The sequence below is a fragment of the Ranitomeya imitator genome, chromosome 8, assembly GCF_032444005.1.
Source record: "Ranitomeya imitator isolate aRanImi1 chromosome 8, aRanImi1.pri, whole genome shotgun sequence".
Classification (NCBI taxonomy): domain Eukaryota; kingdom Metazoa; phylum Chordata; class Amphibia; order Anura; family Dendrobatidae; genus Ranitomeya; species Ranitomeya imitator.
Genome location: NC_091289.1, coordinates 163,510,924 through 163,533,671, shown reverse-complemented (window position 1 = coordinate 163,533,671; position 22,748 = coordinate 163,510,924). Strand labels below are relative to the sequence as shown.

Here is a 22,748-nt window from a genome sequence, read left to right as displayed (position 1 = left end):
AATTTTCAAACTTTGAATTTTTATGCAATTAAATCACAGAGATATGTCACACAAAATACTTAATAAGTAACATTTCCCACATGTCTCCTTTACATCAGCATAATTTTGGAACCAATTTTTTTTTTTGTTAGGGAGTTATAAGGGTTAAAAGTTGACCAGCAATTTCTCATTTTTACAACACCATTTTTTTTTAGGGACCACGTCTCATTTGAAGTCATTTTGAGGGGTCTATATGATAGAAAATGCCCAAGTGTGACACCATTCTAAAAACTGCACCCCTCAAGGTGCTCAAAACCACATTCAAGAAGTTTATTAACCCTTCAGGTGTTTAATAGGAATTTTTGGAATGTTTAAATAAAAATGAACATTTAACTTTTTTACACAAAAAATTTACTTCAGCTCCAATTTGTTTTATTTTACCAAGGGTAACAGGAGAAATTGGACCCAAAAAGTTGTTGTCCAATTTGTCCTGAGTACGCTGATACCCCATATGTGGCAGTAAACCACTGTTTGGGCGCATGGGAGAGCTCGGAAGGGAAGGAGCGCTATTTGACTTTTCAATGCAAACTTGACAGGAATTGAGATGGGACGCCATGTTGCGTTTGGAGAGCCACTGATGTGCCTAAACATTGAAACCCCCCACAAGTGACACCATTTTGGAAAGTAGACCCCCTAAGGAACTTATCTGGATGTGTGGTGAGCACTTTGACTCACCAAGTGCTTCACAGAAGTTTATAATGCAGAACCGTAAAAATAAAAAATCATATTTTTTCACAAAAATTATATTTTTGCCCCCAATTTTTTATTTTTCCAAGGGTAAGAGAAGAAATTGGACCTCAAAAGTTGTTGTCCAATTTGTCCTGAGTACGCTGATACCCCATATGTGGCAGTAAACCACTGTTTGGGCGCATGGGAGAGCTCGGAAGGGAAGGAGCGCAGTTTGACTTTTCAATGCAAAATTGACAGAAATTGAGATGGGACGCCATGTTGCGTTTGGAGAGCCACTGATGTGCCTAAACATTGAAACCCCCCACAAGTGACACCATTTTGGAAAGTAGACCCCCTAAGGAACTTATCTAGAGGTGTGGTGAGCACTTTGACCCACCAAGTGCTTCACAGAAGTTTATAATGCAGAACCGTAAAAATAAAAAATCATATTTTTTCACAAAAATTATATTTTTGCCCCCAATTTTTTATTTTTCCAAGGGTAAGAGAAGAAATTGGACCTCAAAAGTTGTTGTCCAATTTGTCCCGAGTACGCTGATACCCCATATGTGGCAGTAAACCACTGTTTGGGCGCATGGGAGAGCTCGGAAGGGAAGGAGCGCTGTTTGACTTTTCAATGCAAAATTGACAGGAATTGAGATGGGACGCCATGTTGCGTTTGGAGAGCCACTGATGTGCCTAAACATTGAAACCCCCCACAAGTGACACCATTTTGGAAAGTAGACCCCCTAAGGAACTTATCTGGATGTGTGGTGAGCACTTTGACCCACCAAGGGCTTCACAGAAGTTTATAATGCAGAGCCATAAAAATAAAACAAAATTTTTTTCCCACAAAAATTATTTTTTAGCCCCCAGTTTTGTATTTTCTCTAGGGTAAGAGGAGAAATTGGACCACAAAAGTTGTTGTCCAATTTGTCCTGAGTACGCTGATACCCCATATGTGGGGGGGAACCACCGTTTGGGCGCATGGGAGGGTTCGGAAGGGAAGGAGCGCCATTTGGAATGCAGACTTAGATGGAATGGTCTGCAGGCGTCACATTGCGTTTGCAGAGCCCCTAATGTACCTAAACAGTAGAAACCCCCCACAAGTGACACCATTTTGGAAAGTAGACCCCCTAAGGAACTCATCTTGATGTGTTGTGAGAGCTTTGAACCCCCAAGTATTTCACTACAGTTTATAACGCAGAGCCATGCAAATAAAAAATATTTTTTTTTCCACAAAAATTATATTTTAGCCCCCAGTTTTGTATTTTCCCAAGGGTAACAGGAGAAATTGGTCCACAAAAGTTGTTGTCCAATTTGTCCTGAGTACGCTGATACCCGATATGTGGGGGGGAACCACCGTTTGGGCGCATGGGAGGGCTCGGAAGGGAAGGAGCATCATTTGGAATGCAGACTTAGATGGATTGGTCTGCAGGCGTCACATTGCGTTTGCAGAGCCCCTAATGTACCTAAACAGTAGAAACCCCCCACAAGTGACCCCATATTGGAAACTAGACCCCTCAATGAACTTATCTAGATGTGTTGTGAGAACTTTGAACCCCCAAGTGTTTCACTACAGTTTATAACGCAGAGCCGTGAAAATAAAAAATCTTTTTGTTTTCCCACAAAAATTATTTTTTAGCCCCCAGTTTTGTATTTTCCCAAGGGTAACAGGAGAAATTGGTCCACAAAAGTTGTTGTCCAATTTGTCCTGAGTACGCTGATACCCGATATGTGGGGGGGAACCACCGTTTGGGCGCATGGGAGGGCTCGGAAGGGAAGGAGCATCATTTGGAATGCAGACTTAGATGGATTGGTCTGCAGGCGTCACATTGCGTTTGCAGAGCCCCTAATGTACCTAAACAGTAGAAACCCCCCACAAGTGACCCCATATTGGAAACTAGACCCCTCAATGAACTTATCTAGATGTGTTGTGAGAACTTTGAACCCCCAAGTGTTTCACTACAGTTTATAACGCAGAGCCGTGAAAATAAAAAATCTTTTTGTTTTCCCACAAAAATTATTTTTTAGCCCCCAGTTTTGTATTTTCCCAAGGGTAACAGGAGAAATTGGTCCACAAAAGTTGTTGTCCAATTTGTCCTGAGTACGCTGATACCCCATATGTTGGGGTAAACCCCTGTTTGGGCACACAGGAGAGCTCGGAAGGGAAGGAGCACTGTTTTACTTTTTCAACGCAGAATTGGCTGGAATTGAGATCGGACGCCATGTCGTGTTTGGAGAGCCCCTGATGTGCCGAAACAGTGGAAACCCCCCAATTATAACTGAAACCCTAATCTAAACACACCCCTAACCCTAATTCCAACGGTAACCCTAACCACACCTCTAACCCTGACACACCCCTAACCCTAATCCCAACCCTATTCCCAACTGTAAATGTAATCTAAACCCTAACCCTAACTTTAGCCCCAACCCAAACTGTAGCCCCAACCCTAACCCTAGCCCTAACCCTAACCCTAGCCCTAATCCTAGCCCTAACCCTAGCCCTAACCCTAGCCCTAACCCTAGCCCTAACCCTAGCCCTAACCCTAGCCCTAACCCTAGCCCTAACCCTAACCCTAGCCCTAACCCTAGCCCTAACCCTAGCCCTAACCCTAGCCCTAGCCCTAACCCTAGCCCTAACCCTAGCCCTAATGGGAAAATGGAAATAAATACATTTTTTTTTATTTTTCCCTAACTAAGGGGGTGATGAAGGGGGGTTTGATTTACTTTTATAGCGAGTTTTTTAGCGGATTTTTATGATTGGCAGCCGTCACACACTGAAAGACCCTTTTTATTGCAAAAAATATTTTTTGCAATACCACATTTTGAGAGCTATAATTTTTCCATATTTTGGTCCACAGAGTCATGTGAGGTCTTGTTTTTTGCGGGACGAGTTGACGTTTTTATTGAAAACATTTTTGGGCACGTGACATTTTTTTATCGCTTTTTATTCCGATTTTTGTGAGGAAGAATGACCAAAAGCCAGCTATTCATGAATTTCTATTGGGGGAGGCGTTTATACCGTTCCGCGTTTGGTAAAATTGATAAATCAGTTTTATTCTTCGGGTCAGTACGATTACAGCGATACCTCATTTATATCATTTTTTTATGGTTTGGTGCTTTTATACGATAAAAACTATTTTACAGAAAAAATAATTATTTTTGCATCGCTTTATTCTCAGGACTATAACTTTTTTATTTTTTTGCTGATGATGCTGTATGGCGGCTCTTTTTTTGCGGGACAATATGACGCTTTCAGCGGTACCATGGTTATTTATATCTGTCCTTTTGATCGCGTGTTATTCCACTTTTTGTTCGGCGGTATGATAATAAAGCGTTGTTTTTTGCCTCGTTTTTTTTTTTTTTTTCTTACGGTGTTTACTGAAGGGGTTAACTAGTGGGCCAGTTTTATAGGTCGGGCCGTTACGGACGCGGCGATACTAAATATGTGTACTTTTATTGGTTTTTTTTTTTTATTTAGATGAAGAAATGTATTTATGGGAATAATATTTTTTTTTTTTTTTCATTATTTTGGAATATTTTTTTTTATTTTTTTTACACATTTGGAAATTTTTTTTTTTACTTTTTTACTTTGTCCCAGGGGGGGACATCACAGATCAGTGATCTGACAGTTTGCACAGCACTCTGTCAGATCACTGATCTGATAGGAGTGCAGGCTGCTTCACAGTGCCTGCTCTAAGCAGGCTCTGTGAAGCCACCTCCCTCCCTGCAGGACCCGGATCCGCGGCCATCTTGGATCCGGGGCTCGAGCAGGGAGGGAGGTGAGGAGACCCTCGCAGCAACGCGATCACATCGCGTTGCTGCGGGGGGCTCAGGGAAGCCCGCAGGGAGCCCCCTCCCTGCGCGGTGCTTCCCTGTACCGCCGGCACATCGCGATCATCTTTGATCGCGGTGTGCCAGGGGTTAATGTGCCGGGGGCGGTCCGTGACCGCTCCTGGCACATAGTGCCGGATGTCAGCTGCGATAAGCAGCTGACACCCGGCCGCGATCGGCCGCGCTCCCCCCGTGAGCGCGGCCGATCGGCTATGACGTACTATCCCGTCCAGGGTCAGATAAGCCCAGGGCACCTCGACGGGATAGTACGTCTAAGGTCACAGAGGGGTTAAGCGACGCTGCAGCGATATAGACAACGATGCCGATCGCTGCAGCGTCGCTGTTTAGTCGTTGTGTGGTCGCTGGAGAGCTGTCACACAGACAGCTCTCCAGCGACCAACGATGCCGAAGTCCCCGGGTAACCAGGGTAAACATCGGGTTACTAAGCGCAGGGCCGCGCTTAGTAACCCGATGTTTACCCTGGTTACCATTGTAAATGTGAAAAAAAACAAACACTACATACTTACATTCCGGTGTCTGTCCCCCAGCGTCAGCTTCCCTGTACTGTGTAAGCGCCGGCCGTAAAGCAGAGCGGTGACATCACTGCTGTGCTTTACTGCCGGCCGGCGCTCACAGTCAGTGCAGGAAGCTGACGCTGGGGGACGCGACAGACACCGGAATGTAAGTATGTAGTGTTTGTTTTTTACATTTACAATGGTAGCCAGGGTAAATATCGGGTTACTAAGCGCGGCCCTGCGCTTAGTAACCCGATGTTTACCCTGGTTACCAGTGAAGACATCGCTGAATCAGCGTCACACACGCCGATTCAGCGATGTCAGCGGGTGATCCAGCGACAAAATAAAGTTCCAGACTTTCAGCTCTGACCAGCGATGTCACAGCAGGATCCTGATCGCTGCTGCGTGTCAAACACAACAATATCGCTATCCAGGACGCTGCAACGTCACGGATCGCTATCGTTATCGTTCTAAAGTTGCTCAGTGTGAAGGTACCTTTAACCCCTTCCCATTGTGTACTAGTTTAGTACAGATCTAGGAAAGGTTACCATGCCAACATAAAAAAGTATGACACCTAACTTGTCATCGGTCAATGTCTTGTTCAGTGGGTAATTATCATAATTTTTAGGCTTCTGTTACATGTTATCAAGATGGAGTTTTGTTAATCATGATAACCTTTGCTACATCTGAATGGGTCATTTCTGTGAACTGCCACCATAGTGAGAATATCTGTGCTGAGCTAAAGCATTGGAGCACTTGGAGTGATATTATACATATTACGCAGCCCGCCTTAACTTTAAAGGAAAGCTGTAAGCAGATTTTTGCTCTGTAATCTGACAGCAGCATGATAAAGGGACAAAGACCATGATTCCAGCGATGCATCACTTAGTTTACTTGGTGCAGCAGTTGTGATAGAATCACAGGTTTCTCTGCTGCAGATCTAGCAGGGCTCGGAATGCTGAGCCCTGTGTAACCCCGCCCACACCACTGCTTGGCAGATTTCTCTGTGCAATGTATCCTATGTACAGTATGTAGTCTGTTGTGAATTCTGTGGCAGAGCTCCCTCCTGTGGTCACAAGTGGTACTTCGGCTGATTCTCTCTGGGAGCTTCCGTTTGTGGAGGAAACTGGTACTGCTGCTTCTGAGTTTCCTTCCTCAGGTGATCTGGTGAGGTCGTTAGGTGCTTCTCTACTTAACCCCACCTAATGCTTTGATTCATGCTTCCTGTCAATGTTCCAGTGTTGGACTTGTGTTTCTCTGGATCATTCCTGTGGCCTGCTGCTCTGCATAGCTAAGTGCTTCTTTGTTATTTGTTGCTATTTTTTCTGTCCAGCTTGTCTATTTGTTTTGCTGGAAGCTCTGGGACGCAAAGGGTGTACCTCCGTGCCGTTAGTTCGGTACGGAGGGTCTTTTTGCCCCTTTGCGTGGTTTTCTTTATGGTTTTGTGTAGACCGCAAAGTTATCTTTCCTATCCTCGTTCTGTCTAGAATATCGGGCCTCACTTTGCTGAATCTATTTCATCCCTACGTTTGTCTTCATCTTACTCACAGTCATTATATGTGGGGGGCTGCCTTTTCCTTTGGGGTATTTCTCTGAGGCAAGGTAGGCTTATTTTTTCTATCTTCAGGCTAGTTAGTTTCTCAGGCTGTGCCGAGTTGCATAGGGAGCTTTAGGCGCAATCCACGGCTGCCTCTAGTTGTGTTTGGAGAGGATCAGGGATTGCGGTCTGCAGAGTTCCCACGTCTCAGAGCTCGTTCTATTATTTTGGGTTATTGTCAGATCACTGTATGTGCTCTGATCGCCATGTCCATTGTGATACTGAATTGCCTTTCATAACAGTACAGGAAGCCAAAAGTACTAATGATTCTCAATAGAGGGAAAAAAGAAGTTCTGAGACCATTTTTTTTTCTTGGCTTTGTGTTTTGTCTTTTTTTTCCCCTAGACATTTGGGTGGTTCAGTACACAGGTGTAGCGATGGACATTAGAAGTCTGTCTTCATTTGTGGATCAGCTCTCGGCAAGAGTACAAAAGATTCAAGACACTATTGATCAGAAATCTATGTTAGAACCAAGAATTCCTATTCCTGATTTGTTTTTTGGAGATAGAACTAAGTTTCTGAGTTTCAAAAATAAGTAAGTTATTTCTGGCCTTGAAACCTCGTTCCTCTGGTGATCCAGTTCAACAGGTTTTGATTATTATTTCTTTTTTGCGCGGCGACCCTCAGGACTGGGCATTTTCTCTTGCGCCAGGAGATCCTGCATTAAGTAATATCAATGCGTTTTTCCTGGCTCTCGGATTGCTGTACGATGAGCCTAATTCAGTGGATCAGGCAGAAAAGAATTTGCTGGCTCTTTGTCAGGGTCAGGATGAGATAGAGGTATATTGCCAGAAATTTAGAAAATGGTCAGTGCTCACTCAATGGAATGAATCTGCGCTGGCAGCTATGTTCAGAAAGGGTCTCTCTGAAGCCCTTAAGGATGTCATGGTGGGATTTCCTATGCCTGCTGGTTTGAATGAGTCTATGTCTTTGGCTATTCAGATCGGTCGACGCTTGCGTGAGCGTAAATCTGTGCACCATTTGGCAGTATTACCTGAGCTTAAACCTGAGCCTATGCAGTGCGATAGGACTTTGACCAGAGTTGAACGGCAAGAACACAGACGTCTGAATGGGCTGTGTTTCTACTGTGGTGATTCCACTCATGCTATCTCTGATCTGCTCTTTGTCATCATATTCTGTCATGGCGTTTGTGGATTCAGGCGCTGCTCTGAATTTGATGGACTTGGAATATGCTAAGCGTTGTGGGTTTTTCTTGGAGCCCTTGCAGTGTCCTATTCCATTGAGAGGTATTGATGCTACGCCTTTGGCCAAGAATAAGCCTCAATACTGGACCCAGCTGACCATGTGCATGGCTCCTGCACATCAGGAGGATATTCGCTTTCTGGTGTTGCATAATCTGCATGATGTGGTCGTGTTGGGGTTGCCATGGCTACAAGCCCATAATCCAGTATTGGATTGGAAATCCATGTCGGTGTCCAGCTGGGGTTGTCAGGGGGTACATGGTGATGTTCCATTTTTGTCAATTTCGTCATCCACCCCTTCTGAGGTTCCAGAGTTCTTGTCTGATTACCGGGATGTATTTGATGAGCCCAAGTCCGATGCCCTACCTCCGCATAGGGATTGTGATTGTGCTATCAATTTGATTCCTGGTGGTAAATTCCCAAAAGGTCGACTGTTTAATTTATCCGTGCCTGAGCACACCGCTATGCGCAGTTATGTGAAGGAATCCCTGGAGAAGGGGCATATTCGCCCGTCATCGTCGCCATTAGGAGCAGGGTTTTTTTTTGTAGCCAAAAAGGATGGTTCGCTGAGACCTTGTATAGATTATCGCCTTCTTAATAAGATCACTGTTAAATTTCAGTACCCCTTGCCTTTGTTATCTGATTTGTTTGCTCGGATTAAGGGGGCTAGTTGGTTCACCAAGATTGATCTTCGTGGTGCGTATAATCTGGTGCGAATCAGGCGAGGCGATGAATGGAAAACTGCATTTAATACGCCCGAGGGTCATTTTGAGTATCTAGTGATGCCATTCGGACTTGCCAATGCTCCATCAGTGTTTCAGTCCTTTATGCATGACATCTTCCGAGAGTACCTGGATAAATTCCTGATTGTGTACTTGGATGACATTTTGATCTTCTCGGATGATTGGGAGTCTCATGTGAAACAGGTCAGAACGGTTTTTCAGGTCCTGCGTGCTAATTCTTTGTTTGTGAAGGGATCAAAGTGTCTCTTTGGTGTGCAGAAGGTTTAATTTTTGGGGTTCATCTTTTCCCCTTCTACTATCGAGATGGATCCTGTTAAGGTCCAAGCCATCCATGACTGGACTCAGCCGACATCTCTGAAAAGTCTGCAAAAGTTCCTGGGCTTTGCTAATTTTTATCGTCGCTTCATCTGCAATTTTTCTAGTATTGCCAAACCATTGACCGATTTGACCAAGAAGGGTGCTGATTTGGTCAATTGGTCTTCTGCTGCTGTGGAAGCTTTTCAAGAGTTGAAGCGTCGTTTTTCTTCTGCCCCTGTGTTGTGTCAACCTGATGTTTCTCTTCCGTTCCAGGTCGAGGTTGATGCTTCTGAGATTGGAGCAGGGGCTGTTTTGTCGCAGAGAGGTTCTGATTGTTCAGTGATGAAACCATGCGCTTTTTTTTCCAGGAAGTTTTCGCCTGCTGAGCGGAATTATGATGTGGGCAACCGAGAGTTGCTGGCCATGAAGTGGGCATTCGAGGAGTGGCGTCATTGGCTTGAAGGAGCTAAGCATCGCGTGGTGGTATTGACTGATCATAAGAACCTGACTTATCTCGAGTCTGCTAAGCGTTTGAATCCTAGACAGGCTCGTTGGTCGCTGTTTTTCGCCCGTTTTGACTTTGTGATTTCGTACCTTCCGGGCTCTAAAAATGTGAAGGCGGATGCTCTGTCTAGGAGTTTTGTGCCCGACTCTCCGGGTTTATCTGAGCCGGCGGGTATCCTCAAGGAAGGAGTAATTGTGTCTGCCATCTCCCCTGATTTGCGGCGGGTGCTGCAAAAATTTCAGGCTAATAAACCTGATCGTTGTCCAGCGGAGAAACTGTTTGTCCCGGATAGGTGGACAAATAAAGTGATCTCTGAGGTTGATTGTTTGGTGTTGGCTGGTCATCCTGGAATCTTTGGTACCAGAGAGTTAGTGGCTAGATCCTTTTGGTGGCCATCTCTGTCGCGGGATGTGCGTTCTTTTGTGCAGTCCTGTGGGATTTGTGCTCGGGCTAAGCCCTGCTGTTCTCGTGCCAGTGGGTTGCTTTTGCCCTTGCCGGTCCCGAAGAGACCTTGGACACATATCTCTATGGATTTTATTTCAGATCTTCCCGTCTCTCAAAAGATGTCAGTCATTTGGGTGGTCTGTGATCGCTTTTCTAAGATGGTCCATCTGGTACCCTTGTCCAAGTTGCCTTCCTCCTCTGATTTGGTGCCATTGTTCTTCCAGCATGTGGTTCGTTTGCATGGCATTCCAGAGAATATCGTTTCTGACAGAGGTTCCCAGTTTGTTTCAAGGTTTTGGCGAGCCTTTTGTGGTAGGATGGGCATTGACTTGTCTTTTTCCTCGGCTTTTCATCCTCAGACTAATGGCCAGACCGAACGAACCAATCAGACCTTGGAAACCTATCTGAGATGCTTTGTTTCTGCCGATCAGGATGACTGGGTGTCCTTTTTGCCTTTGGCTGAGTTCGCCCTTAATAATCGGGCCAGCTCGGCTACCTTGGTTTCGCCATTTTTCTGCAATTCTGGGTTCCATCCTCGTTTCTCTTCAGGACAGGTTGAGTCTTCGGACTGTCCTGGTGTGGATACTGTGGTGGACAGGTTGCAGCAGATTTGGACTCATGTAGTGGACAATTTGACCTTGTCCCAGGAGAAGGCTCAACGTTTCGCTAATCGCAGACGCCGTGTGGGTCCCCGACTTCGTGTTGGGGATCTGGTTTGGTTATCTTCTCGTCATATTCCTATGAAGGTTTCCTCTCCGAAGTTTAAACCTCGTTTCATTGGTCCTTATAGGATTTCTGAGGTTATTAATCCTGTGTCTTTTCGTCTGACCCTCCCAGATTCTTTTTTCATACATAACGTCTTCCATAGGTCATTGTTGCGGAAATACGTGGCACCTATGGTTCCATCTGTTGACCCTCCTGCCCCGGTTTTGGTGGAGGGGGAATTGGAGTATATTGTGGAGAAGATTTTGGATTCTCGTGTTTCAAGACGGAAACTCCAGTATCTGGTTAAATGGAAGGGTTATGCTCAGGAGGATAATTCCTGGGTTTTTGCCTCTGATGTCCATGCTCCCGATCTTGTTCGTGCCTTTCATGTGGCTCATCCTGGTCGGCCTGGGGGCTCTGGTGAGGGTTCGGTGACCCCTCCTCAAGGGGGGGGTACTGTTGTGAATTCTGTGGCAGAGCTCCCTCCTGTGGTCACAAGTGGTACTTCGGCTGATTCTCTCTGGGAGCTTCCGTTTGTGGAGGAAACTGGTACTGCTGCTTCTGAGTTTCCTTCCTCAGGTGATCTGGTGAGGTCGTTAGGTGCTTCTCTACTTAACCCCACCTAATGCTTTGATTCATGCTTCCTGTCAATGTTCCAGTGTTGGACTTGTGTTTCTCTGGATCATTCCTGTGGCCTGCTGCTCTACATAGCTAAGTGCTTCTTTGTTATTTGTTGCTATTTTTTCTGTCCAGCTTGTCTATTTGTTTTGCTGGAAGCTCTGGGACGCAAAGGGTGTACCTCCGTGCCGTTAGTTCGGTACGGAGGGTCTTTTTGCCCCTTTGCGTGGTTTTCTTTAGGGTTTTGTGTAGACCGCAAAGTTATCTTTCCTTTCCTCGTTCTGTCTAGAATATCGGGCCTCACTTTGCTGAATCTATTTCATCCCTACGTTTGTCTTTTCATCTTACTCACAGTCATTATATGTGGGGGGCTGCCTTTTCCTTTGGGGTATTTCTCTGAGGCAAGGTAGGCTTATTTTTTCTATCTTCAGGCTAGTTAGTTTCTCAGGCTGTGCCGAGTTGCATAGGGAGCTTTAGGCGCAATCCACGGCTGCCTCTAGCTGTGTTTGGAGAGGATCAGGGATTGCGGTCTGCAGAGTTCCCACGTCTCAGAGCTCGTTCTATTATTTTGGGTTATTGTCAGATCACTGTATGTGCTCTGACCTCCATGTCCATTGTGATACTGAATTGCCTTTCATAACAGTAGTCCAGTCAGGCTAATCTGATCAGCTTCTAAGAGGAGATAAGTTTCAGACTGGACCTGGTTAACGCCATGGATGTTCTCTATCTGGACTTTTCAAAGGTGTTTAATACAGTGCCACATGAAAGCTTGGTACATAACATGACAGAAATCAGGCAAAGGGAAAATATACGTATGTAATTGGGTTAACAACTGGCTCACATATAAGAAACAGTGGGAGTGATTAATGGAGCGCACTCTTTTTGTGTCACAGTGAACAGTGGGATACCACAGGAGTCAGTATTGGGCCTTTTTCTTTTTAACATATTTATTAATGAAGTTGTAGAGGGCACACAGAGTAGAATTTCAATTCTTGTAGATGATAAATTCTGCAAGGTAATCAACAGAGAGAAGGACAAATTAATATTACAGAAGGATTTATGTAAGCTGGTAATGGCAATTCAATGGCAGCTGAAGTTTAATGTAGATAAATGTTTAATGTAGATAAATGTATAATTGTGTACTAAATTGAAGAACACTGGATAAAACAGTCACTGAAAAAGACTTTGGAGTATATGTGGGCAGCAAATTCAACTTTAATTACCAGTGTCAGGCAGCTGCTACCAAGGCAAATAAAATAATGGGATGCATTAAAAGTGACAAATATTCATGACAAGAACGTAGTTTAACCTCTATATAAGTCACTAGTGCAGCCACACTTACAATATTAGGTATAATTTTGGGCTTCAGTGTATTAGAACTGAACTTGAAAGGCTGCAGAGAAAATCAAGCAAGGTTACTATGGGTATGATTGATATGCAGAACACAGGTTGTCAAACTTGAAATTATTCAGCTTGGAAAAATGAAGGCTTAGGTTGGATATTATTACAATGTACAAACATATGAGGGCAGATATTTCTAATGATCTTTTTACACCTAGGTCTGTCTAAACAATCAGGGACAGTGATTTTTTACTGTAAGAGCAGTGAAACTAGGGAATGCTCTGCCACATGATGGTGCAATGGCTGATAATGAAAGTTCAATGAGGGCCAGGATGGCTTTTCTGAAAAATATAATATTGCAGGTTACGGGGCACTAGATTTGGTGATGAGACATTGATCCAGGGAACTAGTCTTATTGTCGTATGTTGAGTCGGGAATAAATATTTTCCCCTAATATGGGGCAATTTGCATCGGCTTCATGGATTTTTTGCCTTTTTCTGGATCAACTTGTTACAGTATACGTTGAGCTTGATGGACCTTTGTTTGCCTTCAGTCTACAAAACTATATGAAACTATAGTAGAGCACTATAATATTGGCACCATACCGTTTTTTCCCCCTCCTCTATGTCAGGCACGTAATTACCAGCCTAGCTTGAGGACATGTTATCTATGATTAGGGCACTCAGCAGATCACATGGTTTTATGTCCTAAAATCTGCACAGATATTTGTTCTCTTCATGGGAAAGGGTTGTAAAAAGATGAAGCTGTAGATTTTCCATTTGTCTTAACTGACACGAGAAGCATCAGGAAATGTGCTGGATAATTGTCCTTTTTCCAGAATAGACTCTTTGGCTCATTGAAAATGTAGACAATACAGTTTCCTATCACTTATGGGAAGACAGATGGAATGATTCATCCAGATCTCATGCTGGTTAATGTAGCGGTTCTGGATGTACTTTTGGTAAGTAAACGGGAACAACATTGACTGGAATGGATTGATTAACATTGTATTCCTCATGATACTTCATTGGTAAGGTAATGGATTATTTAACCTTGTTGGATTGTAACAGTATTAGGATACTACAGTCTAATATGTTTTATCTGGAGGCTACTGTTAGATGGGTGACATGGCGCCTAGTAGAATCTGTCCTGGTGCCATGTTGCGGGAGGTCACCTTATGTTACGTGACGTAGATGAATGGAGGTTAGCGCCATGGCGTTGGGCTCGTACAAATGTGCGTCTACAAAGGACACTTAGTTGGTGTACTTGGTAGTTGGATGTGGAACACCCACAAGGGCTGTGGGGTACTCGGTACCGGGTCATGTACTTAAAGGGATGTGTCATGGCAGCGGTGACCCGGTCCGTGGCCCTGGGCTCCCATGTAAAGGGGTTTGTGAAATAAGAATTGTTCGTGACACCACCTGTAGTATTCGGTCAGGGATGACCGAAACCGCATAAAGGGGTCCACTGGGGTGATGTTATGGCAGCCGGGATGGTATGGCTTCCCACAGGTGAAGCTGGGTTCCCAGGGCTCCCAGTGTAGTAGATAAAGATGGTAGGAGGTGGAGAAAGAAACAGAGGACACAAGTTGCAATCTCTTTACCTGATTTACTGATGAATTTAGACAGTCACATTCCAGGGTACCAGATCACGGATGCAGGTGTTGTCCGGCTGGCTTGGAAGCGAGTTGGGAGTCCCCCTTACCAGGTGGGGTTAGAAGCCTTCCTTCTAGTGCTGTGGTGTAGTCTCTTGCTGCCTTAGGCCTCTCACAAGGTCCTCACGTTTCCTCACTGTCTCCCAGGTTGGTGGAACACTACCCATATGACAGGTAGCTCAAGTCTTTTTACAGGGTCTCTATCATGACCGATATCTGTGCTCAGTAGGGAGGTAGCTCAGTCACAGTTAACCCCCCAGCTCCTCACTCTCCTTTGCTCTTTTTCCTCCTTCATGCTCTCTACAGCTTGTTCTGCTTTCCTTGCTCTCTTTCCAGAAGCTGCAGCACCTCTCGTGGCTGCACGGCCCTTTCTTCCTTTCTCTGCCTCACAATGCTCCAGTCTGCTGTCTGGCACTCACTGACTCCTCTCACTGACTAACTTTCCCTCCAGACCAGAATATATATATAGGGGAGCCACCCACAAACTGGATCAGAGCTCCCCCTTCTGGCCTGGAGTGTGAACATGTATGTTTGTGATTACCGGCCAAAAGAGATCCCTCCTCGCTTCCAAGTGTGACATCACTCTCCCCATGAGGAAAGCAATGCCACTGTAACAACCAGGAACCTGTGGTGTTACAGATGTGTACCTGTAAAGTGTGATCGTTTTGCTTCCTGAAGCTTCCGCAGAGAGAAATACACCCTGAAAATCTGACTGCAGAAGAGAAACCGAAGAGAACCTCTGAGAGACTGATGTTGTACAGAGGCTTCCTGGGTTAGAGTCAATGGCACACTACAAATGGAGTCTTCAAACATTTTGGATTGAGAGACCACATGAGTAGAGCATAAAGTCTTCCCACATAATTAGGCGTAAGCCTTTAAAGTGCAAGCCTGAAAGGAGCCTTAAGGAAGCACTTTGGTGATTGCTTTATATTCCCATCTATCATCAAATAATACTATGTATGCAGAGAGTCTATTAAAATACTTACTGGCTGTCGCCTTTGGACATTTCCAGCGCCACTCCGGTGCCATGTGACGGATTTGTGACTTGCTGAATCCCACTAGTAGGTCTGCAGTTTCGAGCAGAAGTCACTTTCTCAATATAAGTCTACTAGGCTAAAAAAAAAACTAAAGAGCCTTGTTCTGAGGTTTATAAATTTGCATTGAAAAAAATCTAAAAAGTGATCTCCACTCCACACAGCAGCCACTGCGTGATTCAGCAGGTGTGACAACAAAGCGACCAGAGTGGCGCTGGAAATGTTCGAAGAACATGACTAATAAGCAGTGATGAGTGAGTGTGCTCGTTAGTCGACATTTCCGAGCATAGTTGGGTGGTCTCCGAGTATTTTGGGCGTGCTCGTAGATTATGTTTGTGGCCACGCAGCAGCATGATTTGCAGCTGTTAAACAACCTGAACACATGCAAGGATTGCCTGTTTGTTAGGGAATCCCCAAATCATGCAGCTGCAGGGACTCAAACATAATCTCTGAGCACGCCCAAGATACTCGGAGATCACCTGAGCATGCTTGGAAATCTCGAGTAACGAGCACAATCGCTCATCACGACTAGTAAGTATTGCAATACTCATTTCTTGCAAATAGATGGGAAAATGAAAAAAATAAAATCACCGGATTGCTCCTCTGCTTTTGTTTTTGTGAGCCAGCAGTTAGGGCCTAGGGATACACAAAAACTTAACGTCACCGCTACTGAAATCTACTATATAATTGTCTAAGGTTCACTTCTGTCTGTCTGTCTTTCCGTCTGTCTGTCACGGATATTCATTGGTCGCGGCCTATGTCTGTCATGGAAATCCAAGTCACTGATTGGTCGTGGCAAAACACCCACGACCATTGCCACGACCAATCAGCGACGGGCGCAGTCCGGCAGCAACATGGCCGCTCCTTCCTCCCCACAGTCAGTGCCCGCTCCATACTCCCCTCCAGTCAGCGCTCACACAGGGTTAATGGCAGCGCTAGTGACTGGGCAATATAGTATGTGGCTGGGCAATATAGTATGTGGCTGGGCAATATACTACGTGGCTGGGCAATATACTACGTGGCTGGGCAATATACTACATGGCTGGGCAATATACTACGTGGCCGGGCAATATAGTACGCGAGTGGGCAATATACTATGTGGCTGGGCAATATACTACGTGGCTGGACAATATACTATGTGGCTGGGTAATATAGTACATGACTGGGCAATATAGTACGTGACTGGGCAATATAGTACGTGACTGGGCAATATACTACATGGCTGGGCAATATACTATGTGGCTGGGCAATATACTGTGTGATTGGGCAATATAGTATGTGATTGGGCAATATACTATGTGGTTGGGCATTATACTATGTGGCTGGGCAATATACTACGTGGGCTGGGCAATATACTATGTGGGCTGTTTAATATACTACGAGGACATGCATATTCTAGAATACCCGATGCGTTAGAATCGGGCCACCATCTAGTAATAATAATAATAATATTTATCTAGCGCCAACATATTCCACAGCACTTTACTGAAAGTAGATGAAATTCCAACACAGTATAAAACATTCAATACACATTTTTTGTATCCACTTTTAGTCATAGCTGAATCTAAGGATAGGCACCACGAAAAAGCACAGGCACTAGTGATGAGCGAACATGCTTAGAGAAGGTGTTATCCGAGCATGCTCGTGTGCCAACATGGCATCTCTGCAAGCAAGATACTGACACGTCACTGTTCTCTTGTGGTTAACCATTTCACTGCTTTTAGGTCCATGATTATATCTTTGCTGTTAACTACTGACCTGCTGCAAGTTATTGATTGCAAACTTCTCTGCTATTAACCATTTTTCTGCCCCAAGTTCCAGATTGCCTGTACATCTCCTGGTCCTGTGTGTTTCTCCATAACTGGCTCTGCTTCTCTAGTGCTTCCTGCTAACCTTGTCTGTCTGCCATCCAGCATAACCTGCAGTACTGGTCATCACTGATCAACATGCTGATCGTTAAGTCTCACTCTGTTGCACCATTGCCATTTGTACTTGCACCTCAATCTGACTCATGGTTAGAGCAGTGTTCTCCAACTCCAGTCTTCGAGAACCACCAACAGACCATATTTTCAGGATTTTCTTAGCATTGCACTGGTGATAATTCCATTACCTGCAAAGGCAATAATTCCATCACCTGTGCAATACTAAGGAATCCTGATAACATGACCTGTTGGTGGCTCTTGAGGACTGGAGTTGGCGAACACTGGCTTAGAGAATCCACCTCACCAGGTGAGCCCTAACACCATGCCTGTGACCATTAGGCTGTGTGAGGCACACCGTGGTAATATTGTATTTGTTTATTTTGAGTCAAGTAAACTTTGCTGCAGTTTTTGAACTGTCTCTATGAATTTATTGCTGTAAGGGGGGCGATCATATCTGGTTGCTGATATAATATTTATTGCATGTGACAGACGAGCTCTAATATTTTATCATATCATCATTAAATAGGTTCTACCATGAGTTTTCATCATGTAAAATGTATATATTATTACATGGATATCTTGGATTTCATGAGAATTCTGTATTTGCTTAAAAATACGGTTATACGATCCTGATATCAAGATGAGCATTTCGCGAATCCAGCTAAACCTAAATGCTCATTTCCAAATGATTTTCAATTCAGACAAGAAATCTTTAAAGAATTTCTGAGCCATTCTGACATTAATTTTCAAAGTAAGTAAACCAGCCTCATTAGGTCTAAGAGATATTTTTAATAATGCGATGTGTAGTTTAGATTGCATACTTCACCATTATGTAAATTATTTGCTTTAAAATCTGCACATTTTTTACATAAAGGATAGGAATATGCAAAAAAAAAACAAGAGGGAAAGGAAGGATTCTGCAATACCGGCAAGAAGGACATGAGAAGACATAGACATTTATGGACATTTCATCAGCCAATTATATAGATGACCTCAATGAAAAATGATTGAATGGGAGACAGGGAATCAATGGCTTTTGGTATGAAGGCTTCATTATAATGCACACGGCCTGGACCAGATGTTTCATAGTCAGTGATTCACTTTCGCTAAGACAAAAATGCTTGTACATATTGATCTGCTGTACAGTGCGTCCTTGTTTCTTCCCTTTAACAGTTGTCTCATCCATAGTTCTAGAATCCGCAGGCAAACAACACAGCAGAAGAGACATTCTTTTATACTATTGGGTTTTTCTACTTTTTTTTTTAGAAATGACAGTTTTCAACATTACAATTAGAGTAACCATGGTAAAAATGATTATTTCATAAATCAATAGCACACATGAAAATAAGCAACTTTATAATAGATCTTATCAGATAAATCTGTTTCTGACTCTACCAAGATTAATTATTCATTTTCATAATTCTCAGTTCAGGGGTAAAATCTGTGTTCAGTGAATACAGATTTTTACATTACTGAGATAGGAGACGACAGTTGGTGCTCATAAAGTTTTATGGACAAGGAGAGGGGAGGTGCTCTGCCTCCAGCTCCTCCTCATCCTTCCCCTCTCCATAGAATTTCATCAGCACCAACTGATATTTTCTCAGTAATGTAAAAATCTGCATTCAGTGAAGACAAATATTTACATTACTAAGATAGATGACAGCTGATGTTCAAAGTTTTATGGAGAAGAGAAATGTAAGCGGGAAGAGCTCTGCCTCTAGCTCCTCCTCATCCATCCCCTCTCCGTAGAAACTCATCAGCACCAACTGTTTTCTTCTATCTCAGCAGTGTAAAAATCTGTATTCACTAAAGACAGATTTTACCCCTGAATTGACATTTTTTAAAATTAATAATCAGCCTTGGTGAAGTCAGAAGCAAATCTCTTTGATAAGATATTTTGTAAAGTTGCTTATTTTCATCTATACTATAAATTTATTAAATAAAAATTGATGGTTAAAAAAATTATGGTTAATCTTTTATTTTTATTAAATCAGGCAAATTGTTTATCAATTTTATCAGTTACGGTAATCTTCAAACAAATACTGGGGGAAAATGTGTGTAAATGGGTTAGTAACTGGCTTAGTGATAGAAAGCAGAGGGTGGTTATAAATGGTATAGTCTCTAACTGGGTCGCTGTGACCAGTGGGGTACCGCAGGGGTCAGTATTGGGACCTGTTCTCTTCAACATATTCATTAATGATCTGGTAGAAGGTTTACACAGTAAAATATCGATATTTGCAGATGATACAAAACTATGTAAAGCAGTTAATACAAGAGAAGATAGTATTCTGCTACAGATGGATCTGGATAAGTTGGAAACTTGGGCTGAAAGGTGGCAGATAGGGTTGAGCTAAACGGGTCGGCCATTTTCAGAAGTCGCCGACTTTTGGCAAAGTCGGGTTTCATGAAACCCGACCCGACCCCTGTGTGGGGTCGGCCATGAGGTCGGCAATCTTCTGAATCTGGTATCAGAATTCCGATACCGAGTTCCGATATGTTTGCAATATTGGAAATCGGTATCGGAATCCATATTTAAGTGTAAAATAAAGAATTAAAATAAAAAATATTGCTATACTCACCCTCTGACGCGCCCTGGTACTAACCGGCAGCCTTCCTTCCTTAGAATCAGCGCGTGAAGGACCTTAGATGACGTCGCGGCTTGTGATTGGTCGCGCGACCGCCCATGTGACCGCTCACGCGACCAATCACAAGCCGCGACGTCACCGAAGGTCCTTCAAGCGCTGATTCTTAGGAAGGAAGGCTGCCGGAAAGAAGCAGGGCGCGTCCGAGGGTGAGTATATACCTAATAGGAATATACTCACCCTCGGACGCGCCCTGCTTCTTTCCGGCAGCCTTCCTTCCTAAGAATCAGCGCTTGAAGGACCTTCGGTGACGTCGCGGCTTGTGATTGGTCGCGTGAGCGGTCACATGGGCGGTCGCGCGACCAATCACAAGCCGCGACGTCATCTAAGGTCCTTCACGCGCTGATTCTAAGGAAGGAAGGCTGCCGGTTAGTACCAGGGCGCGTCAGAGGGTGAGTATAGCAATATTTTTTATTTTAATTCTTTATTTTACACTTAAATATGGATCCCAGGGCCTGAAGAAGAGTTTCCTCTCCTTCAGACCCTGGGAACCATTAGAAACCCAATGCATTGCATTGGGTTTCGTGTTTCGGCCGACCCCGACCCCGACTTTTCTATAGGATCGGCCGATTTCACTCGACCCGACTTTTGAGAAGTCGGGTTTCGTGAAACCCGACCCGATCCTATAAAAGTAAAAGTCGCTCAACCCTAGTGGCAGATGAGGTTTAACAATGATAAATGTAAGGTTATACACATGGGAAGAAGGAATCAATATCACCATTACACACTGAACGGGAAACCACTGGGTAAATCTGACAGGGAGAAGGACTTGGGGATCCTAGTTAATGATAAACTTACCTGGAGCAGCCAGTGCCAGGCAGCAGCTGCCAAGGCAAACAGGATCATGGGGTGCATTAAGAGAGGTCTGGATACACATGATGAGAGCATTATACTGTATTAACTTTGTGTGTATTAACTTTACAGTTTTCAACTTCGCTTATTGAGATTTAATAGGAACTTTCATAATTTATTGCTGGAAGGTGAAAACTTGTCCAGGTTATGTGATCTTTACAGAGATGTATTTGTTATATTCACAGTACAGTTATCAGACCTTCCTTTTGTAATGATCCAATCAACCATTGACTGTCATATGGACAAGAATCTCTAGATGAACGTCTCAAAAGGACTAGAATTTCATGATACTCTGTAGGGAGAGGTTTATGCTGTAGGTGCATATGTCAGTAAGGCAAACTGGGAATAGGAAGAGCGCACAACAGGGCCTTAAATGTTAAAACAACGCATAAACCAACGTGGATCTGCTCACCTAGTGGAGTTGCAACAAAGCAACATGTAACAAACGCATAGATCAGCTGCTGCAAAACAGTCCAAAGGACTTAGAGAAAAAACATATCCAGGTGAAGTGTCACTGGATATGCTGCTGATAGAATTCCACGAATATTTTTCTTAGATACTTTATTTTAACAGGTTTACAAAGTCAACGCATTTCGAGGTCAACGCAGGACCTCTTCATCAGGACATTTTAATGAAGTATTTTTCCATTATCATTGGGTACGGTAAGTGGACAGATCAAGCAGCAAGACATGAAAATAAAGGGTAAAACACTCATTGCAAGAGACTTACCAATCTACGAGACATAGGCGTCTTGTCGTCTCCGGGAAGATGCTGCTCCAGTGCAAGGACAATGCAGTTTGCGATGATTGTGGCAAGGATCATATATTCAAATGGAGTAGAAGAGCGGTTAAGGAAAATATCAAATCCTGTGAAACATATACATAACTATATATATATATAGATACTAAATATACAATTAAATGGAATGTGCTCAATTGCAAGAATGGAGCAACTATGGAAATATTGGATTTTAAAGAGAACCTGTCATCTGATTCATGCTGCCCGAACCATGGACTGCATGAATCAGAGCCTGGCTGCACTATTGTAGCAAACACTGCCGCTCTGATACTATAAATCTTGAATGACTATTCCGAGGCCTCCAGCTTCTACTTAAACCGATCTCTTTGCCAGATGAGTCTCTCCCTGTGCATAAACATTGGAAGAGACCCAGTACAAAGTCATATGCGGCACTCTTGTAGTGAAGAGTGAGGTGCCCAGTCAGGGTATCCAGCCCGTAAATCACAACGTCAAAAAACTTAGCACTCATATAGAATTGTTATGTGAGAATGAAGTTCCTTTTTAATTTGCATTCATTGTTGTTAAATGTTTTCGGTCCTAATTGGGACCTTCTTCAGAACTGAATGCTGTAGGGGAGGAGAAATCCGGGTATGATAGCGCGTGGTGCTGCGAGCTGCGTCGCCGTGGTAAGAAAATATTTAACAACAATGAATGCAAAATAAAAAGGTACTTCATTCTCATAAAACAATTCTGAGTGCCAAGTTTTTTGACATTGGAAGAGACCCGTCAGTCTAGGGGAGCAGACAGAGGAGAAGATAAAGGGCGCTGGCCTTGGACTATTCATCTGAGAAACATAGTCCCCGATCGGCTATTCAAGGTATACTTTCTTTGAAACACTTCAACATTTCAGGGTAAAAACATACTGAGCTGCAGCCAGGGTATGATTCACGCTACTGGTAGATCAGTTTCACGACGTGGCTGTCCAAGTGTGACACGACCCAACGAGTGGTCGGTCACAAAGTGGTGAGACTCACAAGGGAACACGGGGACCCAATAAAAATGGTGGGAATGGTAGGGAACAGGGAAATGGACACCTCCTGCACTCTCCTAAGGATGTGCCCTAATCTTCCTGACGTCCCTATACAGGTTCTTTCAACCTGTTGCCGAGCTGGATACCTAAGCCCTCACTCGCCCTGCACCTATCCCTGGGTAGGGAATTGGGGAGTGAAGACACTGGTCCCACCACTGCACTAATAAACACAAAGGGAAAGAAAGACAAACAAGGTATCAGCAAAAAACACTTAGCTTTTTTTCTGCTGCTATGCATGCACCGCACTGCAGAGTAAAGCTACTTTCACACTAGCATTGGTACGGGCCCATCGCAGTGCGTCGGGCCG

General features: G+C 43.9%; 1 protein-coding gene across 1 annotated transcript in view; it reads right to left on the bottom strand.

Moving 5' to 3' along the window:
* CACNA1E (calcium voltage-gated channel subunit alpha1 E) overlaps positions 1-22,748 on the bottom strand; it is a 782,868-nt gene that overhangs the window by 251,688 nt on the left and 508,432 nt on the right. Inside the window, exon 4 of the mRNA XM_069737731.1 lies at positions 21,343-21,448. Coding sequence (XP_069593832.1) covers positions 21,343-21,448 — 106 coding nt within the window. The remainder of the gene's footprint in view (positions 1-21,342; positions 21,449-22,748) is intronic.